Genomic DNA, 17,729 nt, shown 5'->3' on the forward strand with positions numbered 1-17,729 from the left:
CCGGAGAGCAGCTGAGAGAGCACGGAATGGTGGGGGGTTTTTCACTGCAGACAGACAGCTGCTAGCACAAGGTGCTCAGAAGCCTGCCAGCAAAGATCGTACAAAGGTTCCCCCTCTCTCACCTCAGGGAACAAAATGCAGGCTTCTGCACAGGTCCTCCATAAGTATTTATTCCTACGTGCCAAGGAAGGGCTTCTCCCCAGCCAAATCTCGGTGCTTGCACAGGAGGAATCAGTGGAAATTCTCTGGCTCAGCTCACTAAATGGCCCCACTATCCCCATCAACCCGCCTGGGTTTTCATTGTTTTCTGCTTCAGCCAACACCTTGCTGTGAAGAGAAATGAGCTAGGCTTTCTCAGATGCAGGTGATATGCTGATTTTACCATGCTGAAGACTCCTGACTGACATAGTCTCACATAAAGGGAAGATTTGGAACAAATATCTCAGCTGTGTTTGAGACCTTGACATACAAGGGATGCAAAGGATGCAAATGGATGCCCCTAACATGCACCCCTAAATGGTGAGTCAAAACAAATCACAGTAGTTTCATCCAACATCAACAGGAATCATGAAAACTTATATACAGCATGCTCATAAAATGAAATCCTGCTCTGGGAAATGACCCTCAGCAAGCACACACATTGCCCTTAATTCCTGGATCTCAGTAGCAATAGCAATTAAAATAAGCATAGGTGCTTGCCTGATGGTGCAAGGTTTGTCCAAATAAGCTTGTACATTTTGTACTAAATTCAATTAGGCCATAAGCTATAAAGTTCACTAAAATAACCCATTGTCAGATGAGACAAAGATAAAAAGGAAGCAATGATGTCATCGGAACAAATCCAAACAAACAAACAAACCAGAAGGCCACAAGGACTGAAAAAAATACATGAATGCATTTCTGGTACTATTCAGTAGCACATTTGGATTCATCAATTCAAATACGAGCAACAAAACAAACTCCAGGAACAGATATAATTATATATACTTTTCTTGAAGCTTTTTGCATCCCACTCCCATGGGAAAACTCCCCTGGCACAGATTAACCTAAATCAAAGTTTATTTGTTGGCATGGAAATCCCTCACCACAGCATTTCTGATGCAAATAAAAAATAGTTTAGGGCACACTCTTTTGTACTTCTTATGAATGTATCAAAAGGAGGTCTACAGTGTTCACATTCTAAGAACAAAAGAGTGTTTGATTTGTTAATTTTCTTTTAAACAAATGTCAAATCCTATAAATCCTGAAATCTTTGATGCTACCTAGAAATTAATGAAATTTAGCATTACAAGAGATAAGAACCTGAAAAAATCTGTATCTTCCTTAAAGATTTTAATTTTTTTTAAATTTAATTAGTTACTACTCAAGTTAGAAGAGCTACAATTGTTCTAATAAAAAGGAATCAGGTGACTATGAAACTTCTCAGCTTTTCATAATATAACATTGCTTTTTGATGAAAAAACCCTACCCATATCCAAAACACAAAAAATAACAAATTTACAAAAAAAGTTTTAATATAGTAGTGATAGAGGAGAAAAAAAACAATATAGCCTCAAGTACTGCCTTTCTCTACAGCATCTTTTCCCTTTCATTTACTGGTTCAGTTTCTTTTATCATCTCACCAGCATATTTTTTCACCAATATATTTTTCTCACACATATTATGCAAATCCACAGAAAAAACCTCACTGCTTTGGTTTTAAATGAGAACTTGGACTCAGCATAGAACGATGGTACAATTATTTACATTCATCTGGAAAATTTCCTGTTTACCACAGCATGCTATCTGCCATCACAGATGGCTATCATGCTATCTGTCATCACAACACTATCAAAATTCACTGCATTCTCATTTTCTCCCCCCATGAATGTCACCTGCACTGACTATCAGCACAGTTAGTGCATTTATTCCCTTTTTCCTGTTTCACCCAATTAGTTCATACTGGTTGAACAACGCACCCAATATTATGAACTCCCTACGGAATTTTACTGTAGAAATTAAAATAGTAATACCTGACCTACTTCAGGTAGAAGAAGCAAAAACTCTTGAAAGCAATTCTGAATATCGGTTGCAAGATACACAGAGACCACAGTTCAAATCACCATGACAAGACACCAACATTTAGCCACCACCAGGACAACACAACCCACAGAAAGTAGAAATAATTATTGTTGCAGAGTATGGATCATTTAAAGCTGTGAAAACAATGGAGGGTAACACACAGAACTAATGCATTCCCATCTACCTTATGTTGTTCAAGCTTCCTGTGTATTGTGTTTGCTGTTTCCTCATGAGCTTGCTGAACGGTTACTTCTTCCCTCAGAGCGGCCTCTGCCCTGTAAAGCCAAGCACCTATGGTACCCAAAGGTGCAGGAAGGGATTTATCAAGGTGTATGTGCCAATCAAGCATCTAGGAAGTAAAAGGAAAAGGACTGAAATTCCTCTCTTGCTAAAGAATACAAATAAGTACATTTATAAAAACCATACTTTACACTGTAAAATCAAACCCCCACATAACAGAGTATAATTGAGACATTAGTCTAGATATATTATTCCACATGAGTTTGGAAATTACAGCGTTCTCGCAGGCAACAATATCTCTATAAGAATTTGTTGATTTATGTATTTCCCTTTCTGAATAGTAATGGAGTAACTGGAACAACTGAGAATCAAAATACCTGGAATTTCATCAGTTAATATGCACAGAAAAGGGATACAAGAACTTCTTCTGCCAATGTAATTTAAATCACCCTCCTGTATAAAATCTTTATATCTCTACATTGAACATACTTTTTATGTGCAAGATTCACATGAGTCTCAAAAGACTGTGGAGGGGAGAATATAGCAATAAAACACTGTGTCTTATTGGCAATGCCAGTTATGAGAGTAAAAACATCATGAAAATTATGTGAAAACTCCAGAATAATTTTAACCAGATCCTCTGTTAAATACATGACATAAAAAAAATATATTTATGCAGTATGGATATACACTAGTAATCATGTCTTAATAACTTTTAATTTGGGTCAAACAGTATCATTTGCTTAGGATTTTTCATTCAGTTGTCTGAATACTCACATTAATTTATTACTATTGAAAATAGGTCAAAAATAGAATTAAAACCTAATTTATTGGTAGCATATTCAGTATTACAAGATTTTTTTTAGTTATACTAAAAAATGCTATATTGGAATTTCTCAAATAACTAGCAATTGACATTGGAACACTGGGTTTGGAAGTGGCATTGTGTATGCTTTTCTTTCTATCAACAACCTCTTTAACTTGGCTGAACACAGTTACCACTCTTTCAAGTAAAGGGAAATCTCCATGTATTGTCCTTTTCTTAAAGTTCACATTCTATCTTTGAGCAATATTAAAGATGATAGTGCAGTAAATATTCTCAAAACAAATAAAAAAAAATTCAGCAGTGCCAGAAATTTGGTCCACTTTTAGGTTCCTAATGCCCATTTCAATCAATAGCAAACAAGTGTTTAAAGGATTTCAAATTCCACCCTTCATTTAATAAAAAAAATTCATAGCACAATGACTTTCAACTTACCCTGGAAGTAACTCTCTCCCATGCTTGCTTCACCACAGCTTGATCAAGTGATAATTTACCATCTTTCCTTACTGATTGGGTTGCAAGTTCAAACTGTTTCCTTTTTACCTCATATTGTACTCTGAAATGCTTATATGACTGCACAAAGAGAAAACCAAATCAATTGCATTAGAGAGTGAAGGAGTTAAATTCTTTAACATTTATAAAGTACCATAACCTATGAAAATTTTGTACTGATAGCTGTCCTTTCCCAAAGAGGAACAGCACTTAACTTCTATATTTACTTGTATATTTTTTATTTATATATAGATTGGACTTTTGCATTTCCCTTCAGCTATCAGGTGCACAAACCATATATGAAATAAGATAATAATTGATGAGATAAAACTACAACTGGATTTAATGCTACTTGGGACAGTGGCTGCATTTAGAGAACACTCAAGTTTCAGGAGAAAATTTAGGCCAAATTTTGTATTTCTGATTTAGACATTAACCTTTGAGAGAGCGAATGAAAATATAACTCTATGTCCTGTCCTCTCCACCTGTGACCTCATCCAGCCTTCAGCCATACCTCCTATCTGAGCTAAATCATGCAGGATCTGGAGGGATGGCACAGACACATGCTCCCTCCTAACTAGGACAGTCCCTCTTCACACTGCTGGGAAAAGCTCTGTGGTAGGCAAACCATCTGTGCACTGTCCTACGTAGCAAGGCTGGAGCTGGCATTATAACTCCTCCACCAATAACAGGCAAGGCACTTTGTGTCCTTATTTATTTAAACAACATTATAGTGACTCTCATATGTACAGATTGCACAAAATACTGCAGTACCTGTTACACATAATGATGACAAAGATTTGTTATCATACACAATTTCCCTGCTGCTTACCTGATACTTCTCTTGTAAGCTTGTTTCTGCCACCTGTGCTCGGGCTATGTCTCTTTCAAATTGTTCTGCCCACACTTTTAGGTCTCTTAGCACCAGTCTGTCTTCCTTCTATGATGTAGTACAACCACACATTAAAAAAAAACCCTTTGCAGCCTTTTAGTAGAGCTGTCAGATGCAGTCCAGAAATTAACATCTCTGTAGCAATTCAAGGTCATTAGTTGTAGTGAAAGCAAATGTGCCCAATTCTCTTATCATTTCCCTTCTTGCAGTCTAACTGAAAAGCATTCTCTCAGTATGAGAGAAGTCACCAGCTAGACATGAGTCTTACAGGAGTGAAATCATGACAAACAGACATGGTAGAGTCAGAGATATCAGCAGTTTTCTTCTGATGTTAAATTAATACAAAGTTCTTTAAAGATATCTTACCAACTAATTTTAGTCTTCAGCAGATTGGCAAAGTCAATTTTCAGTTAAAAAGTTAATTGAGCAGAGACAGGAGAGGATTTTTTAATCTTTTACCACCATTGTATTAGCTGGTCTGCTATTGCTGAAAAGTTCTTGTCTGATTGACTTCAGAGTAATCTTTGACATAAAGCTCCAAGCCCAGAAGTTAGCAAAATATTTAGAATAATTTAACATGGAAAATGAAAAGAAAGAAAGAAAGAAAACCCAAGTATTTTAAATTTCTTTTCCTTCTATGCCATTTTATGGCTTTAAAGAAAAGCATATTTGTTTTTACCACTTCAGTCTGTCATGGTGCTGCAGCTTTGTAAGGCTGCAAAGTTTTCTGTAGAATTCAGTGACCTGGCAATGGACAGAAAAACACTAAAGGAAAGTCTCAGGTCTGTGAGCATGTTATAAGCAAAAGTTATCAGGAAACAAAGTATTCTGTGCACTGTGTAAGAAGGCTGGTCAAGGAGGATACAAGTGTCCCTCTCAGATTTCCAAATAATGAACCAGATGTGCTGGCTGTTAATCATAAGCTACTTTTTGAAACCAAAGAAGCCTTATCACTGTAAAATTTGTCAGAAACAGACAAACAACAAATTTGTCTATTACAGAACAAATGCATCTTACATCTCATCATATAAGCTAATCACCTAAAATGAGTCACACTTCAAGCATTACATGAGAGAAGATAAACTGGACCATGGGATAAAAAAAAGAGTTGTCACTGACTGCATTTAAAAAAACATGGTACTGTCTGGTAAGAAATGAACCTGACAGGAGAAAGAAGCCAATTTATGGTTCCTTTCTTTGAAAGCTGCCTAAAATTTGTAAAATATAACTTCCCCTTAATAATTTTTAAAAGCTAAAGCTTTTGCTTTATTTCAGCCAAGGAAAGGACAGGTTCCTCAGATAAGAAAGAAATCTTTGATGTATTTCTACTAATTCTTTTACTGAGCCTCTGCTCAGAACACAGTTAGTTGGACGTAATTTGCACAACAGATTTGCAATTATCACAGTTATCCAGATAGCCAGGTAGCTGCAGTGAGGTTAACATGCTGTTAGAGCAGCTATGCTGGAATAAAGTTCTCTGCAGCTTGTGCTCCTGTCTTCTGACACACAGGCTGATACCTGAGAAACAGTACAGCACAGATACAACACCTCCCTGCTCCAGCTACCTGTAATACTGGGCTTTCCTTGGTGTGCCAAGAAGCCAAAACTCCCAGCACATCCAAATTTTCAAATCATTTAAATATAGAGAAGGAAAATAAAATTTCTATTCTCCTTGTTTGTGTGAATATTACATCAAGATTCTTTAAGAAAAGCAGCAAATTCATGACTACCCCCCTGTGAGGAAGATCATAGAATAATTTAGGTTAGAAAGGACCTCTAAGATAATCAAATCCAGCCAAGTAGAATATAAAAAAGAGCATCTTAACTCATTCAGCCATGAAGAAAGAACTTGGGTATTAAATTTGCTCAATTCCTAAGAAGCTATAACTTTAGTGAGACTATTGATATCTCTATTAGTATTTAGCTGCCAGCTCCATAAAAGCAATACTAAACTTTGCATCTTAGTGGATTGAAAATACTACAGCAATCTCACTAACTGAAAATTTCAGTAAGATATTATTGATTGAAATGATGAAGGGAAGAAGCGTGCCCCAATGCTCTGTATATTACTTCTAATTCACACTATAAAATTCAGTTTCATAAAACACTGTTTCATATTCCTCATATTACTTAAGGTAAGACAGACAGAGCATCTATAGGCCTGCAACTGTTCATACAGTAATCTGAGCAAAGCAGGTATTTTGCATGATTACATCACTAGTTTAAAAATTTAAATTTAAAACCCATTCTGACCAAATGTTTCTGAAATAGAGTATCGCTGGGATTAAGAATACCTTGATGGTACCTGAAGATAACACAGGAACAGCTTCACCTCTCTCAGACCACATATGGTTTCTCTGATACTAAGTAAAGAGGTAGCATTTAGCCTTCTGCATTTTAAAAAACTATAAATTTAAGCAAATTTTGATCACTTTAATTGCAAAAGATGTGGACGCTTTAGCAACCACCTAACTAGATGCTATAAATTACATTGTGTAACAATGCATGATGAAACTTTTATTTATTTATTCATATGTTTTCACAGGTGTCCAGTTCAGTAAACCACTTACCACCTGCAAATTAAATTCTGTGGTCCTTGGTTGATACTAAAGCACTTTAAAGTCTCAGTTTGGGAAATCAACAGAAGAGATTCACTTTCTTAGACAGCAAGGTACTTGTCATCAACACCCACCAGATTTAATGAGCTATCATTCTTAAAAAAAGACTTTCGTTAGTGTCTAGCATTCTTACTCTTAATAAAAAAAAAAATCAAAATTATATTCTCACTGATATGTAAACTATTTTCTAAAGTCTGGCCCTCTAAAGTAACATACAGATCAGAAGATAAATCACTAAACAGAAATTATCTAGAATAAATATAACTATTTGTGCTTTCTCTGGCATTAGGACCATTGATCTCTGATCCATCTATTTGAATTTATCTAAAATCCTGTGGTTCATTCAGTATGCTATTTCCAAGCAGCATTTCTAAATATTAATTTATCCTAACACAATTCCATGAACGTTCGCATATTTGTAGAGATGAACAGAATTGGAGCACTCAGCTGACAAGGAACATCAAAGAGGTATTTAGAGAGAAGAGTTTGAGTTCTGGTATGATAATGGAGTACACTTTAAATTTGCAAAGAAAGTTTTCAGCTCAGAATCAGTATTTTATTAACTGATATGCCAGATTTAATTTGAAAATTACATAATACAGAATACTGTAGGGTTTGAAGAGCTTAAAATATAATGAGAATCTTAATTATGGACTGGAGAGGAAGTATTTTGTTTAGTTCCCTAAGATGTAATTATAAACAAGGTGTACTGATCAAACTCTCAGGCACAGACACAATAGAATTTTCAACTATTACCTTTTAAATGAAAAAAAGCTTAAGTCTGTTTTTCAGGGACATGGAATCATTGTATTGCACATGCCCTGAGAAAATGAAGTCCCTTCAAAAACGTTTCTGCATAAATTCAACTGATTAAGCTGTTCATTTTGAAAACTCTGGCTTATATATATACAGGTTACTGGATATATATAGGTTACTGAAACTCACTCCCTTACAGCAGTATCACAGACACAGGGTGAAAGCTGAGCCAGGCATCACCTTCAGGGATGAACTATTAATGACTAGCTGCAGAAGTAGACTAAATCCCTGGAAAAGCTCAGAAAGCTATTTTTTCAGCTGCTGCTCAGGAAATTCCTCTTACACTGGGGAACTCTGCTGGCATAAAAATGTCAGAGATGACAGGATTATCTTCTGAATTACTTGCTCATCAGAGCACAAGAAGAGAAAGACTTTACATCAGAAATACTTTGAGGGGGTGAGCTTTAAGTACAGCTAAATTTATACCATGACAAGGAAATCGGCAGAGCTTTTACCACTTCAAATCTCCTCTGGCTTAAGTAATGTACTGGGGCTGTGTAAGGCTAAGGATTTATAAATTCACATTAAAGGTGCCCAAACTTGCTTGAATGGATTGAGAATATAGGAGTAATTCTGCTATCAATATAAATGGATTGAAAATATAGGAGTAATTCTGCTATCAATATAAATCTTTGCTTCAATACATCACTAGTTAGATATACATAATATGAGATGAAGATGAACCCTTGATCCTAGTAATTTTAAAATAATCTATTTAATAAATTTATTTAGAAAAAAAAATCCCAACCAAAACCCCCCAAGAATGTGGAATCTAGCCAATTAATTGGATCAGATCAAACTATAAAGACTATTGACTGACTGCAGTGACACTTGCTATTTATTTCACAATGTATTCACTTCTGCAGTCTTCCAGTTTCACCTCTGAATGCTCACTTCATATACTCTGTGTTAGGTTTCTCAACTTAGAAAATTAGAAGTAGCTAAAAGTCTAGGGTGGTTAAAAAAGTATATTTTTAAAAATATAATAATCTAGATAAAAAAGGAGCAGCACATCACACAATTACAAATGAATACTTTCCTTCCAACTCGCAAGCCACACACATCACTTACACAATCATACACTCTACTATCTACTCTATAAACCAAAAGACATAAAAATATCCATCTAAAATGAGATTAGATGTGTAGAAATATTGAACTATAATCTATTAATTTAATGTTTATATCTATACTTTAGAAAACCAAGAGCATAGTCTGAGATTTATTATTGGAATGTCGACTTTCTTTTCTATAATATTTCTGTGAAGTTATTTGCAAAATTAAGTGTTAGGCTGTTAGGGTCAGCTCATGTAAGAGAGCAGACCTAGATTCATCATGTTAATATATTGCTTTTCAGGAAAGATAAACTTAAGATTGGCAAACTAATATGCATTAAGCCCCCCAAAATCTAAAATCAAGTAAGTGCAAGATTAAAAAAAGATAACAACCATGAAAGGTCCAATCCAAGGAATTATTCTGAGCATACACCCTTACCTTAAATTTCATAAAAGAAATGACAAAAGTTGGGATTGCTTGAAGTTCCTAGCAATATGAAACAAATGGGAAAACAAGAAGCAAGGAAAAAAAAAAAGAAAAGAAGCAAAATAAAATAAAGCAAAGCAGGCAGAAAGTCCAGAGAGAACAGTAAGAGCCACACATGTAGGAATACAAGATGTACTTAGAACTATTATCAAGCTCATATGTCTGTATTATATCTAGTGAAGTAATTTTCATATTAGATTTGACTTCCAGATTGTTAGTCACTACATAATTTATTTTATATGGAAAACTAATTACTTTAGAGTCACTGTGTTTCTTTGAGATATGTTGACTACATGAGTTCATACATGTTCACAGCTGGTCCACATGTGAGAGATTAGACCCCTTTTAATTCTGAAAATGCATATGCAAATAGCTCCTCCCTCTGACCACAAATAAGGGATAAGTTTCAATCATTACTCCACTTCTTCCAATGCAAATTCTTTATAAACTGAGCATTAAATAAGAAGGGAAGATGAACAGGAATTTGTGTGGACAACACATCTTGAGGAAACACAGTGACTGCTGAGCTGGGTGGAGGTGGGGAAAGAGGGTTAGAAATCTCCTCTTGCCCTCCCTCTCCCTGCCAAAATTCACCCAGACACAGTCTGAAGCAGGATCCTTCTAACTAAATGTAGGCATCTGCAACAAGGATAGTCCCTTTTCACTTCTTCAGGCAAGGTAGATAAAACCAGCTGTATCTAGAATCTACTGTCCAACTTATTCTACAGCAGGCACTGTCAGGCAAAATATATTCTTAAACAAGAAATTCGGATTAGTCCAAGAGTTCAGAGGGCAAGAGTCTTGCAAGGTTCTCTCTCCCAGGTACCTGGATTGTGTGATAAGTATTTCTTTAGACTATACTTCAACAGGAAGACAGAGAGGCTAAAAATAGGAGGTTATACTGGTCATAAAAACAAAAAGCTTTTTAATCAACTGCAAACAATGTTTTATATATCATTACCTAAGGGATGGATTAATCTGACTCTGTTTTATCTCTGTTGAAATGCTCTGCAGCACAGGCTTCCAGAAGACTGTTTAAGACACTGTCTTAAGAAAGATGGGGAAGTGTTTATCTTTTGCTGACAACAGGTGGAGTGTTGTAAACTTTTTAGATTTTAAAGGTGAATCCTATTCTAAGTAACTAAACTAACCACGGACAGTAAAAAGGAACATAGCTCTTCCTCCAGGAAACAAAGAATGATTACATGAGAAATTTAGTGCAATGTCAAACTCCTACTTTCTTCTCAAAGTCTGGAAGTTACTGGTTTCTGCAGCATGACATGCAAGGGGTCAGCACTTCTACCAAAATTTATGTGGCTTGCTAGTGGAATATCTAAGAAGAGAAAGTGCTTCTGAGATCAGCACATTAGCATGTCAAATTGATTTGTGTTATTCTGCTTCCTAGTAATTCACATAGAATTCCAGATGCAACTCATTATGTGCCCTTCCATAACTCGTGTGCTGGCAAATCTGTGGGTAGAGCCAGAGACTGGTAGGGCATGGAATGGCTCAATCCTCCATTCTCCTGCATCATCTCTGCATAAAGCTTGGGGGAAGGGGGTGAGGTTGCTCCTCAAAACCCAATCCCAGCATGGCAGAAGGCCTGGCCAAGGCTGTTGGCAGCAGAAGCCGCCCTGTGTGCCATGGTATGAGGATGGAAGGACTGGCTCAGCCTGAACAGGCCACAGAACGAGACTTCAGTGCTCACTCAATCCCTCCAGCAGCCCCATTGCTAAGTGGGATGCTGAGACACTGGCACAAGTATGTACCCAGATTAATGCTGCAGGAAGGAAAATACTAAGTTCCAGTGCTCAGGCACTGGAATCAAACAGCAAAGCTACCGCTACCTTAGCCTCACACATTCCTTTCAAAGCTCTTTTCTACCTCTGTAGGGAATGCAGAGAAACACAGATAAAAAATTGCTTCTTCTTTCTCTCTTGCTGGGGCTGAGCAGATTGTCTCAGCAGTGCTTCCCGTGTTTGCCACGAAGAAAGCAAATCAGCACTGGGAAGTGAGTCATGATAACTTGGCATAGCTGAGCACAGCATTCCAGTGCAAAGCCAATGCACTAGAGCCTACACAAAACAGTTCCAATGAAAAAACATGATTGAAAACAATTCCTTTCAACAAAGAGTTAAACATCAGTGTGAAATAGAAAGGAACCTCTGCCAAAATTGTAAATGCCTCTCAAGCATAAAAGCCCAAAGACTCTACCTAAGCACTATCTTGGACCATTCTTGTTCTTATCCAGAAACCCAGTGTGATAGAAATATAAATGACACATTGCTTCAGGTAAGAAATTATTACAGTATCATTGGTGTTATGCTTAAAAACCTGTTAAGGAACTTTAGGATCCATTGGTTTTCTACTATTTACAATAACTGTTAGTGCTATTGTTTGCTCCTGCTACTTCTGAAAAGAGGAAAATATCTGCAAGATCACCATACTATTTTCTCCACCTACTGAACATCTGCAAGACTTATTCCTTTATTCTTGGCTAATCTTTCCCAGTTTTCTTAGTGTGCTTGTCACTTGAACTGGTCATCAAAAGGAAATATAATAAACCAAAAGAAAGCTACAAAATGTATTTATAAAGCCCTCCCTTCATTATAAACTGGCTTTATAGTTATGCAAGAGAAACTTACATCATTCTCTGGCACATCAGCCACTGTATGATGAGGATCAGGATAGTACTTCAAAAACTGGGCTACATAGGTCATGACAGACTTTTCATCTGGCTTTTCAACATCCACATCTAGACAAATAAAAACATGGAAAATTAAATTTTTAGCAGAATGGCATAAAATGCTGCTTAAAAATCTAGCCACAATGAATTAGTACATCTGGCTTAAGACATGCCAAGTAGTTAAAACTTAGTCAAGTTGAAAAATTCTTTTTCAGCTAAGTATTAGGTACCTTCTGGGTCAAGGAGCCTTGGGATTCCTAGTTCTGCTTCTGCAATTGTGAAGGCTTCTTCCAGGTTTTCTCTATTTGACCTTCCCCTCACTTTCTCCATGTCCACTAAATCTGGGCGGATAGCATGAATAACAGAATGAAATGCAACACCACTCCTCCAACTTTGTCCAAAATCTTTGATTTCAATTCCAACTTGCCTAAAAAATATGAAAGGGAAAGAAGTTAATAACAACATCAGGACGACATGAAATGGGGAGAGATATAAATGCTCCACCCAGGGGTTACCCATTATTAAACCTAAACCACTTGTTCCTGTAATGCCCAGTTAGGTCAACTGCAGTCCCATTTACCCACTGCATAAATTCATTTCTGCCTATGAAGATCCAAGTGTTTTTTATCATATACATGATGCATTTGTCTACAGTGGGCTTGCAAGTGCCAATAAGCCACAAAGCGATGAGCAATGGAGGGCCAAAGTTCTCAAAGGTGTTATATGACATACACAGAGTCTGTGGATGTACACACTTCCAATCACTGTTATCTCCCTCCCTATAAATCTCACTCCATCAAAACAGTTAAAACAGCTGCAGTTCAATTAGGTACATCAGTATCATACAAATAAAATTCAAAAAAACCTGCACTAACCTGTTATTTTTTAAAATGATAGCATGAAGAGCGACATCACCACAGTTCAGGGAAAACTACAGCACTCAAAGTTCTCTATATTCTTACCAAAAGAATGAATGATACTATAAATTCATATATTTAGAACACTTTATAAAAAAGTTTATTTAAAAATAAACTCAAATGATCCAGAAATAGCAATATACAATAAGAAAGTAATCAGAACTGAACTGCACTTCCAAATCACTGCTTCTTTTACCAGTAGTTCTTAAAGGTATGGTGATCCACAGACAGCAAGATAGTTTTTAACATGTTCTGAGCAACCAAGCATCCTTTCAGGACACTAAGACAGTCTTGCCATTGGGAGGTTCACATAACTGTAACTGAGGAGAGCTTCATTCAAATCTCACTGTGATCAGTGAAACACTTTCACTGACTTTAAGGAAGTAGCCCTTGCAAACAGTGTGAAGCAGGCCCAGGTGAAGTGTACCACTAGGCATCACTCAGCTTCTTTTGACATATTTTATCAACTCTTCCCAATAAAAATGACAGCTTAATTTATGAACCTATTTTTATTTTGTTTGTTTGCATGTCTGGAAATAGAAGCTGATCACATTCCATTGCCGGTGTCTTACCAACAACAGTGCAATGAAGAAATTCAAATTAGACAGCACTGCACTATAAATTACTGTATTCTACCCCTGCATAAGTCTGAATCTTTGCAATTACATTTATTTTCTCTGAGGCACCATCCAATAACTGACCACTTCCCCTCTATATTTTGCACAACTGATGTCTTGAAATAGCAGTGATTCTTTAATTTGAGCAAATAAATCCATGTTATTTTACATCTCTAATTTTCTTAGTGGAAGCTATCAAACTACTACAGTATCTTTGATATAATTTATGAGGGGGTTAATGCCTTTTTGAAAGCTGAAACAGCATGGGATAATCTTACAGAATAAAGGAAAAAATTCTTAAGTTAACTAGACATAGCAAAAAATAAGTCCAAAATAACTTGGATTAAGAAAAATGAAGATTCAGGGAAATTTGTGTAATAATATTTAAAATGTATCAAAAAACTACAGAGGGATATACATAACTTTTCACCACTTTCCTTTCAACAGCAAGTTGTTCCTCCAAGCTTTCACTGAGGAACGCTTAATCAGTGTGGTACTGGCAGTGCCACATCAAGTGTTTTGGCAGCAGGACTAATGCACTGTCATTCAGACATCTAATTCCCCTTTCAGCTCCTCATTCTGTCAGAGATAATCCCATTCATTAGTCACAAATTATAAAATACGATTGCATGCAAAATTAATGTAAATCATTAATTATTACTTGATTTGTTGTATGGTGGTAACATTTAGCAGCCTCAGCTGTCAAAAAGAATGTGGTGAGGGGATCTATAATTATATATAGAGGAAGGTACTATATAAATAAAGAGCAAAAGGATGATCCCTGGGTGAGAGAGCTTAGAATGTGAGCAAAAAGCTTTCACTTAAAATATAAAATCAGTTAATCTGTAGTTTACGTACTTTGCTGCTGTGTACTGTAACCATTTTAACAAAGCTTTCCTGGCACTTCCTTGGACCTTGGTTACCACCTTCCGTTTGCTTGGGGGACTTGCAGTTTCTGAACTGACAACACTTTCCACAGAAGAAGCACTGCTAGACAAGGGCTGCAGCTGTGGGAGGTTGCTTGTAAGCTCTTCAATCTGCAGGGGAAAAAAATGTTAATGAATTCTTTGTAGATAACCTTCTTGATTCACACCAGTTTCTTTAATAATCTCCCAATACAACTGTCTAAATAAAGTTGGGCAGAAGCTATAATTAACTGTATTTTATTGAAGCATACATTACAGGAGCTGTAGAAACGCTAATGTATGTGACCAGGTGATGGTCTTAAATTCAGAAGCACAAGGCATCTAACAATTATTGACTTCACACCCTAGAGCTAGAACAATATGCAAGTGTGTCATATTATCTATTACAGCCAATTATCACCAAAATAAAAGACAATACCTTACAGGTAGTTTAACTTCAGATTATAAAATAATCTACTAATTTCAGAAGAGTGTCATTGAATTAAAGAATGGCAGTGACCTCATCTGGATAGTTCTTTACTTCCTGTTGTACTGTACAGTACAACAGGAAGTAAAGAATGGCATAAATTCAATTGTATACAAAGGTACTAAGAGGTACTTTGGGATGAAATAGTGAATGTACTGCAGGCAAAGTGCATTAAAAGTGCTTGCTGAGGGTGTAGGATGATAATTATGCTTTTCATCAAATGAAAATCTTGATTAACTTGATTCTTTCAAGAACATTAATTTGACTAAAAATTTGGTTCCTTAACATGATAAAGCTATATCCAGAGGAAGTTTCAGGATTTTTTTTATGCTGTCCTCTTAAAATCCAAAGTTGTCACATCACAGAATGAGCCTGCCAGAATGAGAACCACAGCTCTTATGGATTGCTGCTTTCAATCATGTTAAAATTATGTATCTGCCTGTGAGAAGTAAAGGTCAAAAAATGACAAAAATGATGCAGAGAACTAGAGTCTCACTAAGACTGAGAAACACGTTCTTCTTTCTTCATTTCAATGAGCTATAAATTAAAATGTCAATATCATTCTGACTAACTTTTATTCTGATGAACTCTGAACTACAAGGCATCAAAGTGGTTGGTGCTGAGGAGAGCAGCATCCCTGAGACATCACCAGGGAGCCAAAGAACCCCATAAAGAAGAGCAATAAAACTAGTTGTTATTTTGAGTGTTGAACAGTGACTCACTTTGTTAACCCATATGGACAGGATTTAGAAGCCAGTTTTACCTCCCACCTAACTTCAACAGAATGCAAGTGATTTTTCCTCTACAAATTCAACCCTCTCTCAATATACATGATTCACAGCTAAATTTCATCCTTTCAAGTACCTACATCTGCCAGTGAAATCACCATGTTTACATATATGGTCTGAGAATAATTACTGACATCCAGTGCACCATAATTAGATGTTCAGCGCAGTCTGCACAGAGGTTGCTGAAGATACTTGTACCAAGAATCCACAATTCTATTACTTTCCACTTTTGCCATGTTGTATTCTTTACAGAAAGCAGAAGAATATGTTTCAGTGATGAAGGAACTCTGCTCTAGGTAAAGACCAATCTATTCCACAGACAAGTATCTAATTTTATGCAATGTGAAGCACCATCACTTGTTGGTTTATTCAGGATCAGATCCTCAGCAAATGACAAAGTGACTTAGCTACAGTGAAAGACTGGAACTACATCAGTTCATATAAAGTGATGATCTGAACAATTGTTTGAGCAAGTGACTCTGCAGTATAAAAAATGTAGTACCTGAAAATATAAAATTATGGTCCACACCAAACCAAGCACAATAGAAGGTCTGCCATCAGCAATATCAGTTGAGTTTATGTTGACAAGTTTAATCTGTACAAAAAAGAAAATGTGTTACTATCTCACACAATATATAGCAATTAAGAAATGCATTTCAAATAGGTTCTATATTTGAAATGCATTTCTGCAATCAAACAAGATTCGCAAGTAAAAAATCCCAAATATTCAATAGTGCAATTTCACATTTAGACAATTATAATTTCACATTTTAGAAAGATTTTGTAGATAATGGAAAACTTTTAAGACTGATCCATGCTATTATATGTAGAAAAAATAATTTCAAGCAGAAAGAAAAATAAAAATTAGATAGAAACACTGTACAAACCGGAGATCCTCTGTATACGGACTAGCATGGAAAGCAAAAGGAAAAATATGACACAAAAATAAACTTTAAATGATTATTTTTAGGTAAATGCATTAATCCATTTTTAATGTAAAGAAAGCACATTTTTGGCCTATCTTGCAATAAAATTTTATCAGGAGAACAAATTAAATACTCTGCAACAGATTTTAAATTATGCAGGGGTTTATCAATAAAGTTCTAAACCATGTGTAATGAAAAAAGAAAAGTGAGTTTAAAAATAAAAATGTAAAAAGGAAAGGGGTGGAAAAAGCATAAAAAAAGAAAAGGGAAGAAAGAATACTAGGGTTCTCCTGCAAAGAGCGTTTTATTGTAAAGGATATCACAACCACTGATTAAGGCCCCTTTGTGAGACAAGCGTAACAATAGCTCTTTTAAAAATAGAGTGGGAAAAAAATCAGTTGTCCAAGGTCAAATTAAGTTTTTCAACAGAAATGGGAACAGATTTCATGACTATTAACTCTCAACTGCTAATCTACAGTCTGAATAAAATATCACCCTAAAATAAATTCATAAGATAGATGGAAATAAAGAGGGAAATGCATGATAAAGAAAAAAACATGTAGATAATGCTCTAGGAAATGAGATAAAAGAAGTAATATTGGAAAGTTAGCATGTTAGAACTATATTAGTACTTATTTCCTCAGCAAAACTAAGAGTCAGACACCAATCATGATAAAAATATGAATGACTGCCAAAGTGCCCATCTACTACAAACCTGTCCAAGGACAAAGGTTGTAGATAAACCTTGGTGAGCAGTCTAAGGAAAAGATGGAGAATGACTTCAAGCGACCTCATTTGTCTCTCCAAAACAGAGAAAAAAAACTGCATTTCTCTGAATAAGCAGTTGGAAATCCAGTAGATAATGTCAAGTGCAAACAAAATGTTGTCCAGACCTCTAATTTTTTTTCCAAATTAAATC

At 35.9% G+C, this 17,729-nt stretch overlaps 1 protein-coding gene across 8 annotated transcripts in view; it reads right to left on the bottom strand.

Moving 5' to 3' along the window:
- Positions 1–17,729, bottom strand: part of SYNE1 (spectrin repeat containing nuclear envelope protein 1) — a 287,608-nt gene that overhangs the window by 208,549 nt on the left and 61,330 nt on the right. For 3 of the 8 annotated variants that reach the window (XM_077175395.1, XM_077175394.1, XM_077175391.1), the window contains exons 5-11: positions 16,387–16,479; positions 14,563–14,741; positions 12,401–12,597; positions 12,130–12,239; positions 4,449–4,556; positions 3,560–3,697; positions 2,246–2,410 (exon numbers count right to left, since the gene is read on the bottom strand). In XM_077175395.1, the coding sequence (XP_077031510.1) occupies positions 2,246–2,410; positions 3,560–3,697; positions 4,449–4,556; positions 12,130–12,239; positions 12,401–12,597; positions 14,563–14,741; positions 16,387–16,479 (990 nt within the window). Of the gene's footprint in view, positions 1–2,245; positions 2,411–3,559; positions 3,698–4,448; positions 4,557–9,436; positions 9,485–12,129; positions 12,240–12,400; positions 12,598–14,562; positions 14,742–16,386; positions 16,480–16,771; positions 16,793–17,729 lie in introns of all 8 variants that reach the window. The other 5 variants (XM_077175388.1, XM_077175387.1, XM_077175396.1 and 2 more) reach the window with 3 other exon arrangements.

This window comes from Agelaius phoeniceus, chromosome 3 (assembly GCF_051311805.1).
Source record: "Agelaius phoeniceus isolate bAgePho1 chromosome 3, bAgePho1.hap1, whole genome shotgun sequence".
NCBI lineage: Eukaryota > Metazoa > Chordata > Aves > Passeriformes > Icteridae > Agelaius > Agelaius phoeniceus.